Here is an 18,350-nt window from a genome sequence, read left to right on the forward strand (position 1 = left end):
ATTGACTTGTGACATGTCACTAGATGTTTTGACCTTTTTTAGATCCTCTAGTCTAGTCTGCAAATGTTGGATGCTTTATTATTTTAATAACAGCTTCATTGAGATGTAATTTACACCCATACTATTTACCTACTCTAAATATACAGTTCAGTGGCTTTTATGTTTAGTGTTGTACAGTTATCACGACAGTCAATTTTCAAATATTTCATCACACTCAGAAGAAACCCCATACCCTGCAGCAGTCACTCCCCATTTCCTCAGCCCTCCCGCCCTAGGCAACGGCTAACCCACTTTGTGTCTGGATAGACTTGCCTGTTCTGGACATTTTATGCGGTAGGAATCATATAGTAGGTGGTCTTCTGTGGTCTACTTCTTTAACTTGAATAGTTTCATAATTGTTCACCCATACAGTTGGTGCTTTTTCTTTTCTTATGGTTGAGTGGTATTCCATTGTCTCCCATCCAAGTACTAACCAGGCACGACCCTGCTTAGCTTCCGAGATCAGACAAGGTCCGGCGCGTTCGGGGTGGTATGGCCGTAGACGCTTTAGTGGTATTCCACTGTGTGGATATCACTTTTTATTCACTCATTAGCTGGTGGACATTTGGGGTGTTTCCACATTTTGGCTGTAAGGAGTAATGCTGCTATGAATATTTGTCTGCAAGTTTTTTGTGTGGGACATACATTGTCATTTTTCTTTGTATATACCTAGGAGTGGGATTGCTGGGTCATATGTTTAACCTTTTGAGGAACTGGTTTTCATAGTGGCTGGGTCACTAGCAGAAAGTAAAGATTGTAGTTTCTAACCCCCCCAATATATACTTATATGTCTTGATTACAGCCATCCTGGTGGGTGTGAATTGATATTTCATTGTGGTTTTGATGGATTCCTTATTGATTACGAACTAATGCAGCTATGGAGCTGTTTAGGTGGAACTGTAGAAGCAGTTGACACTTCTTTGCACAGTAGATTTGGGCAGTAATTGCATTGGTTGTACATTTGTTTAAATATCGAAAGGTCTTTTAGAGATTCTCGCTGAGGCTGTTTCTATTGTTTGTTTTTGGTCCTAATTCCTGCTTATTGACTTTCCTTAAGACCTGAAACATTAGACATAGTAAATGGTGTCTTTACTTTTGGGTCAAAAATGTATTAATTTTCCTCAATAAGTTTCCCCCCAGTTGCAATTAATGTGAAGCATTAATTTTTAGAGCTATCAGAACCCAAAGATATAATTTCTGGGGCCATGATTAGAATTATTCTTAGTAATATATCCAAAGGAGTAAAAGTTAATTTTAGAAATGAACAGATATTGAAGTTGGCATTATGGTTCAGTGGGTGATTTGGAGAATTTCCGTTAGAGCTTTAGGGTAGATGATAGTAAGAAGACCCTATTGATGGTTAAAGCTTCTCATCAGCATCAGATATTTTGAGTTGTCCATCTTTTAAAAAGAGAATGTATTCTCCTAAATTTGAGCCCACTGGTAAGCCAGCTTTGGAGAGGCAGAAAGGGTCTCTGGGTAAAGGTCACTCTCTTGGGTCTTCCTGCTCACGGTGTCATTTCGTGGTATTTTATAGTGCACATGGAAGTTTCCTTTGGTTTGTCACCCAGTGGTTCAAGAGCAGGAATTTGCTCTCTACCATAGTTTAGAATTTCACATGCAGTTGCTTCCCTCCTTTGGTTCTCTAGGGTTCCTTGGTCTTCCTTGACTTAGAAATGGCCACTTAGATGGCTGTTCCTCTGGCCAGGTCTCCGTCTTGCTTGTCCCTGTATCTCTGGGTCCCCGTGTCACGGTGGCAGCTGGCTGTCATCTCCACCTTTGCCCTTGTACTCTGCTTTTGATGAAAATTGAAATTCATAGTGAGATTTTTCCGGAAAGAGGGCGAAAGAAATTTGAGAAAGTTTGTTTTATTGCTGTTTAGGTTCAGGAAGTAAAAGGGGGTTACGGGAGGAGGCCAAGAAGAAAAGGTGAACTTTACCAAAATCTCCAGTGAACTAGGAATGGATTCTTCTTGGGCCCGGCCTCTGGAATTCAGGAGTCAACAAATCTTGGGAAAGTGACCTTGTATAAAATTTGAAGTCCTCTATTTCCAATTCTTTGAGGAGTAACAAAGGTACTACAAATGGTATAACTGCCATAGTTAATGACTTTGAGAATTCTTTTTTGATTTTTCTGCCAAAAATATTTCTGTGAAAATTACCACCCCTGTCTTCTACCCTGCTTATAAATACTGACTTAAATTTTTTTGTGTAATCAATGTGTAATCAGTCAGCAGTTAATGACTGGGGACCAACTGAATGAAAGGCATTGGCAGTGGGTGCTGTAACCCAGAGGGTAGTATTGAAAGGGGCCATTCTGTATGGCGGTGGGAATTCCTTATTCAGCTGTATGCAAAGTAGATTGAAAAGAAGGATTATTTGACCCTGTAGTTGATAGGTGATTATTTGTGATGCATTTCTTTGGAGCCAGTGTTCCATTTGAAATGTTTTCACTTTGCATATTTCTTATAACTGTGTAATATAGGGAGAAATTCACCATATAGGAGAAATATCTCACAAAGTATATTGCTGTACTTGTGGCAAAGATCCAGCAGGTAAAACATAACTTTTTTGTAACCAGAGACTCTTTAATCAGAAAGAGGCAAGAGCTAGCTAGATTCAGGGATGATGTTGCATAGAAATAAATACTTAGTGACTTTCAACTGTACAGGTGGAATTAAAGGGACAATAATATTATTGCTAATAAAACATTGTGCATCGTGATATCAAAGAGAAAATTGTACTTCTTTTTCCATCTTTTACCAAACTGAAATGCCTCTGCTGACTTAGGTCTCAGGGACATAATTAAAGGCACTAAACACGCTCGCTTTATCTAGGTTCTTCTTCTGTTACTCAGGCCAAGCTGAGATTTGGAATGTCATAGCTCCTTGGGAAAAGAAATGAGAAGTCCTTTTATTCACTGATTTCATTCCATTCTAGAAGACACATTCTGTAAAAATTTTTAATTAACCACTTATTGAACAGTGACTTTTCAGGCAAAGAGGCCCCCCGCCCCGAATTTCATGTCAAAAGTGACATTCTGTGTCACGAATCCAATAGGTCATCTGTGGTTAGAGGCTTGCGAGCTCTTGAACATTGAATGGCTTTATTTCCTGCTTTCTTGTGCACAGGTTAGAGAAATATAAGGAATGAAATATAGGACTCAGTGTAACTGGATGGTAGCTTAGAATCTTATAAGTTTTGTCTTGGCAGGTAATTTGGCATAAATTGTTAATGTAAATCTGGGTTAGTGGTGAAGACATTATTTTAGTAAAAAAGATAAACTGCTGATTAATTCAGCATAGAACTCAATTACAAATTGAAAGTGCCTCTGCGGGACTCCCGGACCCTAAAGACAGCAGATGTTGAATTGATGCTCCAGCATATTTCACAGTGGTGTGAAATATTAACATGGTTTATTATGCTTGTGTGGCGTACGGTATCAGAGGGGGGGCAGATGGGTGTGCAAAGCCGCCAAGCATTCCACATTTGCTAATATACACTGAAGTGTGATTAAGAATTTTAGGAAAGTTTCTTTTTTTTTAAGAAATCAAATAGCTCTGTGGAAATATTAAGTTTAAAATAACATTTGGGCTAAATATTTAAATGTGGTTGGTACTTGTGTTTACATTGTACATGTAAATGAATATAAAATAAAAATGGTAAACTTGCTAACACAATTTTTAGAACTTTTAAATGGTAAAAAAGACCACTACCTAAAGAGGAGGGCCACTTGCAATCTCGAACTGGATTTCAGTGAGTGAGCCGTCAGCTCTCCTGGGCTGGAAAGTTTTCATGGGCTGCTGTGCTGTTTTTACCTTCTGATCTAAAACATATAGTGATTTCAAAATGCCCCTATAATTTGCACCAGCAGAGAAGTTTCATTTCTAGCCCCCCCCCCCCAAAAAAAAGCTTCAGTTTTCATATATCTGTATCAACTCAAGGGGGGAAAGTCAGCAAATTGTATGTATCGGAAGATCTGAATGAATGAAACTGCCAATATTTGAAGGGCTTGGCATTTCTTAAGAGGTGTGAGAGTGCAGTGGGCTTAGGTGGGGTAGCTCAAAGCCATTACTACTATTATGACATTTATTTATTTTTGCCTCACAGCCCATAGCAAGTCTAGGTTTTGCTTGCTAGCCGAAGTAAAAAGTTCCAAAAATAGCCAGATGATTATGGGAAACGTGAATGCACCCTGTACACTCTCTCTGCTCTTGTGAAGGTTTTTTAAAAAGATGCTTCTGAGACACATAAAATTTGGCAAAGGCATTGGGGCAGTGAGCAAAGAAACAAGGAGCTTTTTGGTAGCCACATCATTAGAAGAACATCTCGTACGTATTTCAGTTCGAGAGGCCATTAATTAAGACCTTCCTAAACTGTTGGGAGGTGGTAGTCCTTCTGAGATGTGAACGGCGCCCTTGCATTCCGTTCACTTGACTTTTAGTGGTCTCCAGTTGAGTGCCAAGCTCTGTGGCTGGTTGTGAGACGTGGGCCCTTTTTTAGAGATACTTACAATCTAGTGGGTGGACAGGTCCACAAACAACTGTGGAAATTACGGCATGAAAAATACGAGAGGACAGTAGATCCCGGGGGCGGAGAGGTCACCCAGAAGAGGGTTTGGTGGGATCTGTCTGGGGGATGGTAAGATGGCCTCCAAGGGCACGTGACTTCTCACTTGAAGGTTTTCTTGTCTCCGGTTTGGGGAAGGGGTGATAGGGCCGGGAGGCTGAAGAGGAGGAGAGGAGGCCGTCCTAGACAGGGGCATCACGTAGAAAGGTGTGGGTGACCCTGCTCTGCCTATCGCAGCTCTAATCCTGGAAGTTTGAGCAGCTGAGCATATTTGAAAATAGGAAAAGAAAACTCCAGACAGTGTCTAGAGTTGTCTGGGTGGTCATTTCCCGAGTCAGTGTGGCCTTTTAATTAGCATCCACTCCTCTGGGGGGTTAAGGCCGAGCTTAGCATACCTGTCCCTGTGTGTGAATATTGAGTTTAGAAGGCTGCCACGTTCCATTAGAGATGGTTGTGTTTCGGCAGTGGGTGCAGAAGCCGTGTAGACTTTTCCGATGTCCTTTGAGATTCCCGTTGCAGTGTAATTGGGAGATGCTGGTGCTCAGGGTGTTGTGCATGGCAGAATGTGAGATTACCTGCTGTAATGAGACCCCGGCAGCGCACCGCGGGAAGGTACGGTTTTAACCTTAACAGACAGTGTTACTTGTGGGTTTCTATGAGGTAATTTATACCACTCTCCCCTAACCCTGTAATTGTGCAGAAACAAAAATTTTAAAAATGGTATGAAGTTGTGCTAAATAGATACTTAAAAATTCCATCTAGTAATACAGATTTTTGAAACTATTTGCAAACATTGTATCCGTAGAATGTGATTGCACTTGTGGTAGTCCTTGTCATTCTGTCATAATGTGAGCATATAGGTTTTCTAAAAGTGGAACTTCAGTGATATCCAAATATTAAAAAGATTTAAGGACTCATTAGCTTTGATTCAAATACGTTGGTTTCTTCTACTGGGTGGCGAAGAGTGTCAAGGAGCGTGAAGGAAAGTGCTGCGTGGGCTTTGAAGAGGGCTGGGCGTGAAGATCGATTTTTGCCTTTTGTGTAACCCCTGTTGCTCAGTCTATAGAATATGAAGCTCATTGGTAAGGTGGGCTTGCGTCAGTACTTGAAGCGATTGTTGGGAGGACCGTGTTTCTAAATTACAGTCTGGCTTAACAAAAGTTTGCTCTCTTATCCTCTGGCTACTTCTTGCTGTAAAATGTTAAAAGAAAATTAGAGTGCACTTGGCTTTTCTTGGTCAGTTTTAGTTAAGATTTATAATCGGCAAATGGCCTGATGGGAAAATTAAGTTAAATGATATCTTCTTTATTGACATGCAGGGTTGTTGAAAAACAATTTGATTCTTATGTTTGCTGAGAGGTTTTATACATGTATTTTAGGGAAATGTAGACTGATAACAGTGAATTTGATAGGTGTTTGCTTTGGGATTTGATGAGTAGATTCTGTATTAGAGAAATTCATCAGGATGGTCTTTCTTTTGCCAAATGTAACAAGCTAGATGAATAATGGAATGATAGAGTAGCATTATTTAAGCAATATATTTGCAACTTTGAAGAATTTTAGAGGTAAACTGCTTTAAAAAGATAAACTCATGCCTGACTTATCAGTTACATCTCAGGATTAGACAAGCATTGTTACTACTTGGAGACTTTGGGAGGTTCTTTTGCCTTGAGTGAATAAAACATGGGCTCTGGGCCCTGGCACGTTAGCTCAGTCTGTTAAGAGCGTCCTCCTGAAACAACAAGGTTGCAGGTTCGATCCCTGGTCAGGGCACACCTGGGAAGCAGTCAGTGAGTGGGTGACTGAGTGGAACAACAGATGAATGTTTCCCTTTCCTCTTCCCTCTTTCTCCCTTACTCGTCTCTCTGGGGGAATAAATAAAAGGCCCTGGCCCCAGGCCAGATAGCTTGGTGGGTTAGAATGTCTCCTTTCCTGAGCATGGAGGTTGCTGGTTTGATTCTCTGGCCAGGGCACATACAGGAGCAGCTCGATGTTCCTGTCTCTCTCCCTGCCTCTCTCAAAAAACAAACAAAAACCATGGCTCTGGAGTCAGACAGAACTGTGTTGGATTTCAGACCTTCCACTGGTGAGCCATGTTCCCTTGAGTTAGCTCTTCTCCCTCTTGGAGCCTTGGTTTCCTGGATACGTAAAGTGGGGAGAAGGTACTGTCTCTCTTCAAGGGTAGTTGGAAGAGCGAGTGGAAGAAGTTACTTGGCACAGTCATACAGGTTTCTGCCTGTCTTCTCAGTACTGTGTCTACCAGTACTGTGGAATACAGTACGTGGCAGTGCTATTTGGTGGACTTCTTATTGCTAAGGCAGCACTTCTGTGTGGAAGGTACTGTATGAACACAGCATGTAAGGCATCATTTTAAATTTAATTTGCAGTATAATGTCCACTTTGGTAATTGATTTGCTTTGACTTGGGGGTTGAAAAACTGAAGTAGTGAGTTATTCTCAGTTGTCTCTTGCACTAATAGTTCTGAAAGAGTTTAGCTTTTCATAACTGCTTGTGAACATTAGAGAAAGGGCTAGAATTGGGTCAGGTTAACATCCACCCTGTCTCCCACATGCCAGACTCTGCTTGCAGTTTCTCCTGTGCAGAGTACTTAGTCTGCTGCTCATGACCATCCTGGTGCTCGATGGTTTTAGGCCCTTTTGCAGATGAAGAAATTGGGACTTTAAGATGTTGGGTGACTTTACCACCACGGTCACATTGCTCACAAGTGACAAGACTGGGTTCACACCCAGATCTCCTGCATCTTCATTCTTTTGAATTCTTTACCTCTGCCTCTTTCTTCCCCCTGATCCCCTCCCCCCTCCCCTTCTCCCTCCCTCTGACCCCATCCCCATCCCCCTGAGCCCCTTTCCATCCCATCCCCACCTCCCATCCCATCTCCATCCCCCTGAACCCATCCACCCCCCCATTCCACCACCCATTCCACCCCATCCTCATCCCCATCCCCTTGACCTTATCCCCATCCCCCTGACCCCATCCCCATCCCCCTGACCTCATCCACCTCCCCATTCCATCCGTCCCCATCCCTACCCCCCTGACCCCCATCCCCACCCCTGACCCCTATTCCCATCCCCCTGACCCTCCATCCCCATCCCCATCCCCACCCCATCCCCATCCCCATCCCATCCCCACCCCCACCCCCACCCCCACCCCATCCCTATCCCTATCCCTATCCCTATCCCTATCCCTATCCCTATCCCTATCCCTATCCCTATCCCTATCCCCATCCCCATCCCCATCCCTATCCCCATCCCTATCCCCATCCCCATCCCCATCCCCATCCCCATCCCCATCCCTATCCCCACCCCATCCTCACCCCACCACCACCCCATCCCCATCCCCATCCCCACCCCATCCCCAACCCCATCCCTATCCCCACCCCCATCCCCATCCCCATCCCCACCCCATCCCCATCCCTATCCCCACCCCATCCCCATCCCTATCCCCACCCCATCCCCATCCTTATCCCCACCCCATCCCCACCCCCACCCCATCCCCATCCCCACCCCATCCCAATCTCCATCCCACCCCATCCCCATCCCTATCCCCACCCCATCCCCATCCCTATCCCACCCCATCCCCACCCCATCCCCATCCCAATCCCTATCCCCACCCCATCCCTATCCCCACCTGTGGCTTGGCTGCCATTTACTTGTATCTGAAGATGCTACCTACTGTTCATCACCTGCACCCCGTGGACCCTCTGTTCCCCGTAGTTCCATTGCCAAGCCTGCCTCTTAGCAATTCTTACCCAGTTGTAGTGAGCTTATCTGTGTTTCCTCTCTGGACTCCACACTCTTTGTGGGCAGGGTCTGTGCCTGTGCAGACCTTATACCCAGTGTTCGGCCCCGGTTGGAGAGGATAGTATCAGCTCATCGGTGAATGCTGGCTGAGCTAAGCTGGCCTGTACATTTCTTTCAGTGGGTTTGTGTCATTTGAAATTGGCTTCATATGTGGCCATCTTTTAACTCCCTAGAACAAGGGTGCTTCCTTTGGTCGCCTCCCAGTCCTTCCTCATCTGTGTACGGCTGCAGGAGCAGGAGCACGCCGGGGCAGTGTGGCCACCATTGCTGCCTTTCCGCACACGCCCTGCGCTCTGCGGAGCGTCAGTCCTCCAGCCTTTGGGCGTCGGTAGGCTCAGTGTGAATCTGGCCCTTCTTTTTTATCTTTGTTGTGTGACCAAGGAACAAAAATTCACTTCTTTTCCCCCGTCTTCAGGTGATAGCCTTTTCAGCATCTCCAGGAATATTTTGGCAGAGGTATCCCACTGACCGTACCGTTTTATGGAGAGAGAAATATTATTAAGATCTTATTACTACCTGGGGCAGGTTGGTTTTTGTTGGGAGGATTGTTGAACATATTTCTCCTTTTCTTTAAACCTATCCTTGGTTTTTTATTATATTTGATTCAGTGCAGCCTTGCCGCTATATATTTGTATACACCTATGCTGAAGACACTGATTTCTCCTTGTGGAGAGAAGTATGTTCCCATGTCCCTTGGTCCTTTTCCCTCTGGAAGCGTAGGTGTTTTTCCTTTTACTCACTGTCTCAGAATTCAGTAAAATGTCGTGCCCACCACTGATTTCCTGTGGTGGGATAGGAAGACATGGGCTCTGGTGATGCCAGGCACTAAGTTGGCACGGATCCCCAACTCTGACGTATACACAGCCGTGTGCCTTGAGGTGCATCAGCCGACGTCCTAGAACCTCAATTTCCTTTGCTGTGCAGGTGGCGATTATGAGGGTAAAATAAGTAACAAGTGTTTGGCTCAGACCCAGGGATGTAGTGGGTGCCCATGTTAGTTCTCTCACATTCTTGCTTCTTTCCTTCTACCCTAGAAATTGCTTGCAATTCTGTTAGTAAAAAATCTGTGTCTGGGACATTGCTGTTCCTTTAGTCCTACCAACAGCCCTTGGACAGAGGCATTATCTACGTTCTTCTGACGGCAGTGTGTGGCTGAGAGAGGGTTCTGTTCTGTAGGGTGTTTATCAGTGACCCAGCGCTCCTGACTTTTCTTATTCCGTGAGGCTCCGTGTCAGTCTTTCGCAGCCATTGTGGTTGTGCAGCCTTGGATGTCTCCTCTCCTAGCCCTGAGTTGTGATCGATCAGGCTCTACACCAGTCAGTGATCTGGGACAGGTCAGGGTGGCAGAGACTTGGGTGGCAGTACCTTGAACATGAATACCCTTTGCCATCCCTGCTGAGAACTGCTTAGGTCACCCCTGCACTCAAAGCAGATCTGCCCTTTTTTATGTGCATCACCCAGATCGTAGGTGCCATGACAAGCCAGCGAGGAAAGAAAGGACTGCACCATCTAGACCTTAAAGACACAGTCAGTATCACGCCCCACTTCGGGCACATCCGCGTGGCTGAAGCTTGACTACACCTGCCGCTTCCCAGCTGTTCGGTAGACTGTGTCTACCCACACAGAACTCAGACACTTGCTTTGGTCAGAGAGCCCGTCTAAAAAAATTAAAATAACCTTTTCCACCATAGAAATACGTGGCTACACGGGGAATGTGTCAGGTCTGTCACACGGCACAGGAAGCACACTGCTTTCGGGGGACTGTTTTAAACACTTTTGAGCTCTTTAAGTCTCTTTCAGCCGTCAGGCGTGAATGAGGCCTGAGGCTGCATCAGGGGCGGAGTCCGAGGCGCGCGCGCTGGGAGCCGGCGCAGATCGCTGTATGAACCCCTCCTCTGTGGTGCTCAGTGTCAGCATGCTCCGCTTCCCTGGGCCCCCGGTGGGACTGGTGCAGTTTTGGAATGACCCCATTTTTGGCATTATTCTGCCTCATAATTAACTTTGTCTTTTAGTTTGGCAAAGCCACACATACCTTTGAGGTTGGTGTTTCATTTTTTCATACACTGACGTCTGTGCCAAGCCCTCCGCAGCCGCCCAGGCCCGAGGCCCCTTCCCAGAGACTCAGACTTGGTCTGCACTGCTGTGTCATCAGAGCGGAGCAGTTTTTGCTGTTTCAGAGCACAGTGACAGAAGATAGTGCAGATTGTCCAAGATGAATTTGGATTTTTAGTAAAGAAGCAAACTATAATGAGCTGTCCTTGCAGATGGCAATAGCAAGAAGGAAAACGGATGAAAGGTGTGTGAGAGGTCAGGTAGGGTGCCACCCACACCCTTAGTCCCCTCAAGCAAAGGTGGGAGGCTGCAGTCCCTGAGCCCCGGCACTGTGGGGCCTGAGAACCTGGGCCGGGAGAGCCGTTCTTCATGGAAAGGCTGGTGTTTCTTCCCGCTTCCAGCCCCTTAACCTCAGCACCTCAGCTCGTCAATGAAGTCCTTTCCAGCATATAACCAATTTTTAATTATTTAAAGAATTAAAAATATTTTAGTTATAAATTGTTTCAAATAACTTGCCATATACAGGTTGGGGCAGAAGTAGGTTTACAGTTTTTCATGTGGAAAATAACACAATAATTAGTGATACAAGAATGCAGTGTTTCACATACTCACAACTGTAAGCCTACTCTTGCCCCACCTTGCACATACACACACACACACACACACACACACACACACACACACACACACATTTCCGCATTCTAAAGCCTATCTAAAATAGTATGTCAGGTTTTGAGTCAAATGCATATTTCATATTTTGCCTGTCCCCAATGTAAGTAAGACACCGGTTCAGAATGCATAACTGAACAGTTGGATGTAGGAGGTTTATTTAAAGAGTATTAATTTGATGCCAAGCTGTCCAGGGCTGCCCATTGGCTGGGGCACCTGCATTGTACTCTGGTGACATTCCCAATCTAAAAATCACTTAAGTGAGAAGAGAAATTCGATTGTAGCTGTAGAAAAGAATAATGTTGAAAAGTTTCTTCGCGGTACTATTTTGGCCCTGCACCATAGCGGATTCCGAGGTGATCTATCAGTTTGTGAGTGTCTACAAAATGCAACTCTCTAGATAACAGGTTTAAAGTAAAGATTTAATACAGTCTCCATCTCCTATGATGTTGCAGTGACAGTTTAAAACTCATTCTCTAAATCTCAGCAGACTTTATAGCTAGCTGTGGGCCAATATAAAGTTTAATAGCATTACAACACATAAATCATCTTTTAAAGATGCCACTAGTAGCTCCAATATTAAATGCAGACAATCGCCTGTGTTATAAATAATTTATCAAACACCATTTCAGATTAGCCTTCCATGCTGAGTTATTTATTTTAGCCTTTTCTGTACGATTCCTAAGGCACTTTTTTAAAGATCCATTACTGGTCAGTTTAATGAACTTGGGGGTCTGTTTTGTCCCCTCAAGCACTCGGGTACAGCTGTGGTGACCATTACATGGCCAGCGTGGACCTCTTTGTGCCTTTTACAAGTGCTGCCTATTTGTCATGTGGCGGTAAATGGAGCTGCACATTGGAGTCCAGGGACACATTGTGTGATGCAGCGATGGAGACAAACAGATAGCTCCATAAAGTGCTGCTTGTCACAGCTGACTCGTGGTACAGTACATCACTCTTATTGTAATCTCATTTACGAAGCAGGGGTGGCCTGGGGGACTGCTAGTCCCAGTTAGTTTGGTCTTTGTAGCCATAAAGCAGGAAGTGTGCCTTTTATATTCTCTGAACTTTTAGGGGGTGTGCTTTTGCTTGGATTAATTATTATTGGAACTTCTCTGTGGCACTGGGTGAAGATTTGTCAGCAGGTTTGTTTGGACCTCCTCCTCCTCCCTCGGGCTTAGTACAGGCCATCACTGCTTAGAGACAAATTGTCTCAAGAAGCCCTCTTGGCCTGCTTGATTGAATAAATTACCACTTTTAAACGACAGCTATGTGCCAGAATGCAGTAGGTGCTTTTCATACTTTATGTCCAATACTTGCAGCAGTGTGTGATGAGTCCTGATTTATCATCACTGTATTACAGAGGAGGGCAGTGAACTCAGAGAGGTGAAATGACTTGCCCAAGGTTGCACAGCAGTAAGTAGGAAACTGGAGATTCAGACCCAGTCTGATCACCTTGACCCTGGGTAAGGTCAACTAACTTGGGTCCCCCAACTAACTTGACAACCAGGTATCATGGTGATTTTTCTGGCTGAGTGTCGCAAAGTAAAAAAGAAGCTACCCGTAGCCCGCAGGGCCATTTTTCTGGTAGCCAGGATGAATCCTGGTTACACACTAATCCACGTTCCCCTGTGACTAGCAATGTAAATCTGCGCGCAGCTGGCCGGGAGGACACCGGCCCGGCAGCCGGAGTGCAGCGCCCCTGGGCCTGGGCAGCTGGGGTCCGGGCCGCGCAGGCCTGGGTATAGCCCTCTGCTGCGGCTGTCCCCAGGCAGGCGGTGCTCAGAGCCTGGGTCACTCTGTATCTTCCAAAAAAGGGAGGGGCAGTTTCCCTATGAAGACGGAAACAGTGCTTCCTGCATTTGTTGTGGGCCAGAGACAGATAAAAATGTGGTGTTTTCTCTATCTCTTGCTTTTCGTTTGTGGTTTTTCTTGATAGTTTTTCTAAATATTTGGTAGCATGTGTCAAAGACAAGAGTTGTTTAATTGTGAAATTCTACTATACGGAAAACAATCTGAATATACTCGGTAGCATATTTGCATATGTGTCTAGAATTCTGGGGATGGAAATATTGTGGTAAAAGATAGTATTCGACATATGAAGCAGTTCCTGGAACATAGTAGGTGTCTGTAAATATTTGTTGAAAGACATTAACTGTTACGCAATGGGTAGACAGTAGAGCTTCATTTGTGTTTTGAGAGGGCCTTGGTAGGGGTGGGGGCTATGTGAGATAAGATGCTGGGTCTTGGTGTTGATCTTTGTCATGTTACATGGTAGAAATGTTTATTTAGGTGGTGGTCTGTGGGCAGTTTGGGGAACATGGTGCTCCCCACCACCCATGGGAATGACCATCAGAGGAGCTGTTAATTGGCCCAAAGAGAAAGTGGCAACCACTGTCCTTTTAAACTTGCCCAAGTTCTTAAGATCCTTGGTGATAGGTGAGTGACCTACCCTAAAACGGGGAACTGCTGTCCACTGTCCCCGACTCGCCAAGGAGCTCCTAGCCCCCTGCTCAGACAAGTTACCTGTGAGCTGTGCGGACTCTGGAGCCTGAGCAGCCTGCTTTACTGTTTCCTAGCGGTGTGACCTTAGATGAGGCGTTGACTCTCTTTCTTTCTCTCTTTCCCTGGTTTCTGACAGTACCAACCTCAGAAGATGGTTGGAGGTATGGATAAAAATTATGATTGTCAAAGTGTGCCTAACTCAGTACTTGGCACATTATATAGTAGGTGCTCAATAAAACAGAAAGTTCATAACATCTTAGAGTCCTGTGTATATGAGGAGGGTAGGACTGGGGAAAAGATAAGGGGCTTATGAGATTTTTTTTAAGGAGTCATCTTCCTTAGGATTGGTAGGGAGGAAATGAATTTAAAAGATATAGTCCCAGTTTTTAAAAGCCTTTATTTTACACTTAAATAATTGCAAACATAATTTTTTGAATAAAGCTATACATACTGTGTTTCAAATGTGCACACTTTAAAATTTTTGTAAATTTATCTACTGGCAGAATATAAAGTAGAGGAAGACTCACCTATAATGTCAGCACTGCCAGCATTCTGGTGTCTGTGGCCAAACGGTTGACATTAGGTACGCATGCCTGGTGTCATGTGTGTATTTCTGTTTCCTCGTCTTCCTCCATCCCCAAATACAACATAATCTGGGAAATTTAAATGGCAGTCCTAAGTGCTGCCAGCAGGATTTGTGACATCCACTAAGTACTATTGGCTGGCTCAAGGCACAGCAGTGTTTGGAAAAGCAGCAATGACAAAGCAAAGGAAATAATGTAACAGCAGGGACAAGAAGGGAAGAAGAGATGGCAGGTCAGAAGCAAGGGAGCAGACAGGATGCCACAGCACACGCACGCATGCACGTCCAGGGTTGTGTAGTAAGAGAAACAAGTCGGAATGCGGTCGCGTGTGTGAAATTGGAGGTTGGCTTTTGCTGTCTGTATGGTAGGGTCAGCAGCAGTCATCCCTCATCCCCTTCTCGAAGGCGCTTTCTTGCTGCCACTGGTTTCCGGTAAGGCTTTGGCCTCATAGACTGTTGGTGTCCTGGGAGAGAATCCCTGATTAGAGGATCCTGTTTGAATGAATTAGTATGGGACTATATATGCTCAAGAGAATTAACTGACTTCATTGGGCACATAGGTGCCAATCAGAAAGTGCATAAACCTTGTGGAATAAAGATCAGAATGACCTCCTAGCCCAGGGGTCCCCAAACTACGGCCCGCGGGCTGCATGCGGCCCCCTGAGGCCATTTATCCGGCCCCGCCGCACTTCCAGAAGGGGCACCTCTTTCATTGGTGGTCAGTGAGAGGAGCACTGTATGTGGCGGTGCCACAAAGCGCAGCGTCGCTCACGTACAGTACTACTTCCAGTGACGCGGGACGCATGCGTCACAGCTCTGGAAGCGCGTCATATCACTTGTTACGGCTAGCAGTGACAAATATGGAACCGCACATTGACCATCTCATTACCCAAAAGCAGGCCCATAGTTCCCATTGAAATACCGGTCAGTTTGTTGATTTAAATTGTTCTTTATTTTAAATATTGTATTTGTTCCCGTTTTGTTTTTTTACTTTAAAATAAGATATGTGCAGTGTGCATAGGGATTTGTTCATAGTTTTTTTTATAGTCCGGCCCTCCAACGGTCTTAGGACAGTGAACTGGCCCCGTGTAAAAAGTTTGCAGACCCCTGCCCTAGCCTTTGCTTGCCGGTTGTTGAGGGTCCCACTTCCAGCAAAGCCATCTCCATCCTTCTCTGAGTCTGTAGAGGGCGCTCATGTCACTGGAATCCCACTTCCTGGCTTAGGGCAGGAGTCCTCAGTGGCCTCTCAGATCTCACAACTTGCCCATTGAGGATCTCAGGCTGGAATTTGGGGTGGGAAATCTTACTCCTCAAAGGGTGTTACTTGGATGAGCCCTTTAGTTTAGCTTGCATGTTTATGGACTCTTGCCCTGGAGCCTGAGCAGCCCGCTTTACTGTTTCCTAGCAGTGTGACAGTATGCTTATGGATTGGGAAAGGGTTGCAGCACAAGTTAGAGTCCCTTCCTTAGGAGATTGGCTCATTTTTGTCCTTGTTGCGTAAAGAGCTTGAGCTGGGTGTTCTCCAGGTCCCACCGTGTTTCCTCCGCTGCCCGCCTTCTGTTTCACTGCCCTGTGTTTTCAGTGCCTGGTGTGTGGCCTGTTCTTCAGTCCTCTCTGAAGCTTTGCTGACCCGGCCAGTGTTCCCGCCCTCCTTCTTAGTTATCTGCTAGCCCTCACCACACTGCACTGTGGTGTGTAGTTCCTGGGGTCTGATGCCTCCAGTGGACTCCAAGTCCCTACAGGGCAGGGACCTTGGGGCCTTCATCCACTCTGCAGCCCTAGCTCTTAGGACAGGATCTGGCATGTGGTAGGCCTTCTTGGATAAGAAATGAATTAATTCACTTTGTACCAGTAACTGTTAGGGACTTAGTCTTGCTTTTTAAAGGAGAAGTAGAAGAATGATTCAAAGAAATGAATCAATTCAATGAACATGTAGGCTTGTTAGTGGGGGAGGTGGTAGATTCTTTGGCCAAGAGATCCTACCCTTGATTCTGCCACCATTTCCCAGAACTATTGTGTGTTATTTTCCTCTGTGATACTGACTTTCTTCATTATGTTACCAGGAGTCAGGTTCCAATTATTGTTGGATATTTTCATTCAGGGTTAGCAAACTACAGCCCATGGGCCAAATCTGGCCCACTTCCTGTTTTTGTTAATAAAGTTTTATTGGCATATAGCCACATACATTTGTTTACATACTGTCTATGGTTTTGTGCTATCATGACTGAGTTGAGTAGTTATGATGGAGACTGTGTTCGCAAAGCCTAAAAATATTTACTACCTGACCTCCTTTACCAGAAAAGTTTACTGACCCCGTGATCAGTAGCTTTCTGTCAACTTGTAGCCTCAGCTACGTGGTGACTGTCAGACTGGAAGCAGTGTGTTGAGGTACATGTATGAAGGTTTGAGAAGCCTGGGTCCCGCACTTAACAATAAGGAACCTTCGGCAAATCATTGACGTACTTTGAGACCTTTTCTCCATCTGTGAAATGGGCATTGAAAACAGTGCCTACCTCATCGGTGATTTTGTGCACCGTTGGATATCATTGTTCCCATTGTCTTTCTCAGGAGGAGGAAGCCAAGAAGCTGGTGAGCGAGGCCATTTCAGCTGGCATCTTCAATGACTTGGGGTCTGGAAGTAACATTGACATCTGTGTCATCAGCAAGAGCAAGCTGGATTTTCTCCGCCCATTCTCAGTGCCCAACAAGAAGGGGACCAGGTGAGTGAAGGAGGTGCAGTTCTTCCTGTGTCCCCTGGAGTCTGTGCCACCGTGACCTCTCCGTGGCACCTGGATGAGTTTTCTTGATTCTTACCCATGTTAAGTCAGTCCAGTGTCCCCGTACCTGCCTTACATAACAGGCCTTTAAGTCATTATTTGCTTCGTGATTCCAGGCTGCTGTCGGGTGTTGGGAAATGATTTAATTTGTAAAATGTGGATGGGAGGGTGGAGGGAAGCGCAAGAGAGAGCCCTAGGCGGGGCCGGGGGAGAGGTTTGAATCGCCTGATGTCCTCTCGCTAGTCTCTTCACGACTGTGTGTGCCATTGCGGGAGGGTACACTTTGCGGGCAGCCGGCTGATAGCTTCCCTGGGCAGTGCAGGCGCCCCCCGTGGCTGTGGACCATGAGCTAGGGGTCTCGAGGCAAGCTTTGGGGTGAGCCGGCGAGGCCTGCCCTCAGGGAGCTGCCCATTCAGCCTGTGGCACATGTGGAGCCGGCACTGGGCCCCACTGTGTGGCCGGGCTCGGTGCGGGGCAGGTGGATTTGCTGAGCAGAACTGGAAGGAGGCCGGCCCGGTGGCCGGTGTGTGTGCAGGTGAGCTGCTCGTCTGCTGTCCAGCATGGTTGGCCAGCTGCGTGACCAGCCTGGCCCGGCCTCCTCCCGGAGCCTGAGCAGGTCTAAACTTATGTGGCTCCCTGAGCTCGGCTTCCAGCTGCGTTCCTCTGAGGACGGCCAGCATGCACCCTCGGGCGTGTGTGGTTTACCTCCCACGGACACACACTGAGTCTGGCTCAGGAGAAACTCAAAGGAAAGCGCAGAACATGGAGAACCGGCAGGTGCTCGCCGCTGTGTGTGCTCCGCAGTGCGGAAACTCGGTGTGTCCCTGACGCGTGTGCAGTGCAGCACGGAGAGCTCTGGCCTGGGGGCGGGGACTCGCCGTTGCCTGGACTTGAGGCCAGCCAGTCTCCTTGTCTCTGAAATGACGGAGCTAGTCTAGGTGCTTTCTAATGAGCCCGGGGAGTTCCTGGGGTCTTTGGCAGGAGGGAGGGAACCTTTCAGGCCTGGGCTGTGTTGGGGGAAGCAGGCTTTATTGAGCTCTCTGAAGTGGGAGCTGAGCGTCCCTGCACGACCCACTTCTGTGATTAGTGAGATGCCACGTGACTTGAGCAATCCCGTGGCGACGAGCTCAGGAAGGGTAGGTGGTTCCACTCCGCCCAGACTGAACACTGTACTGGCTGAGGGCTCTGCAGGCCACGTTGGTGCCACTGGAAAGTAGTGTTTGTGGCAGACAAAGAACCTGTGCTCAGCACAGCAGTCCTTGTCCAAAGGGAAGTGTGGCCACGACACACTCCCTTGGGACACAGATCACATGTTTATAAAGGAGACTGTTAACAC

General features: G+C 46.2%; 1 protein-coding gene across 1 annotated transcript in view; it reads left to right on the forward strand.

Moving 5' to 3' along the window:
- The window catches only part of PSMB7 (proteasome 20S subunit beta 7), a 60,763-nt gene that overhangs the window by 40,732 nt on the left and 1,681 nt on the right, over positions 1 to 18,350 (forward strand). The window contains exon 7 of the mRNA XM_066256249.1: positions 16,806 to 16,957. Within this exon, the coding sequence (XP_066112346.1) occupies positions 16,806 to 16,957 (152 nt within the window). The remainder of the gene's footprint in view (positions 1 to 16,805; positions 16,958 to 18,350) is intronic.

Source organism: Saccopteryx bilineata, chromosome 2 (assembly GCF_036850765.1).
Source record: "Saccopteryx bilineata isolate mSacBil1 chromosome 2, mSacBil1_pri_phased_curated, whole genome shotgun sequence".
NCBI lineage: Eukaryota > Metazoa > Chordata > Mammalia > Chiroptera > Emballonuridae > Saccopteryx > Saccopteryx bilineata.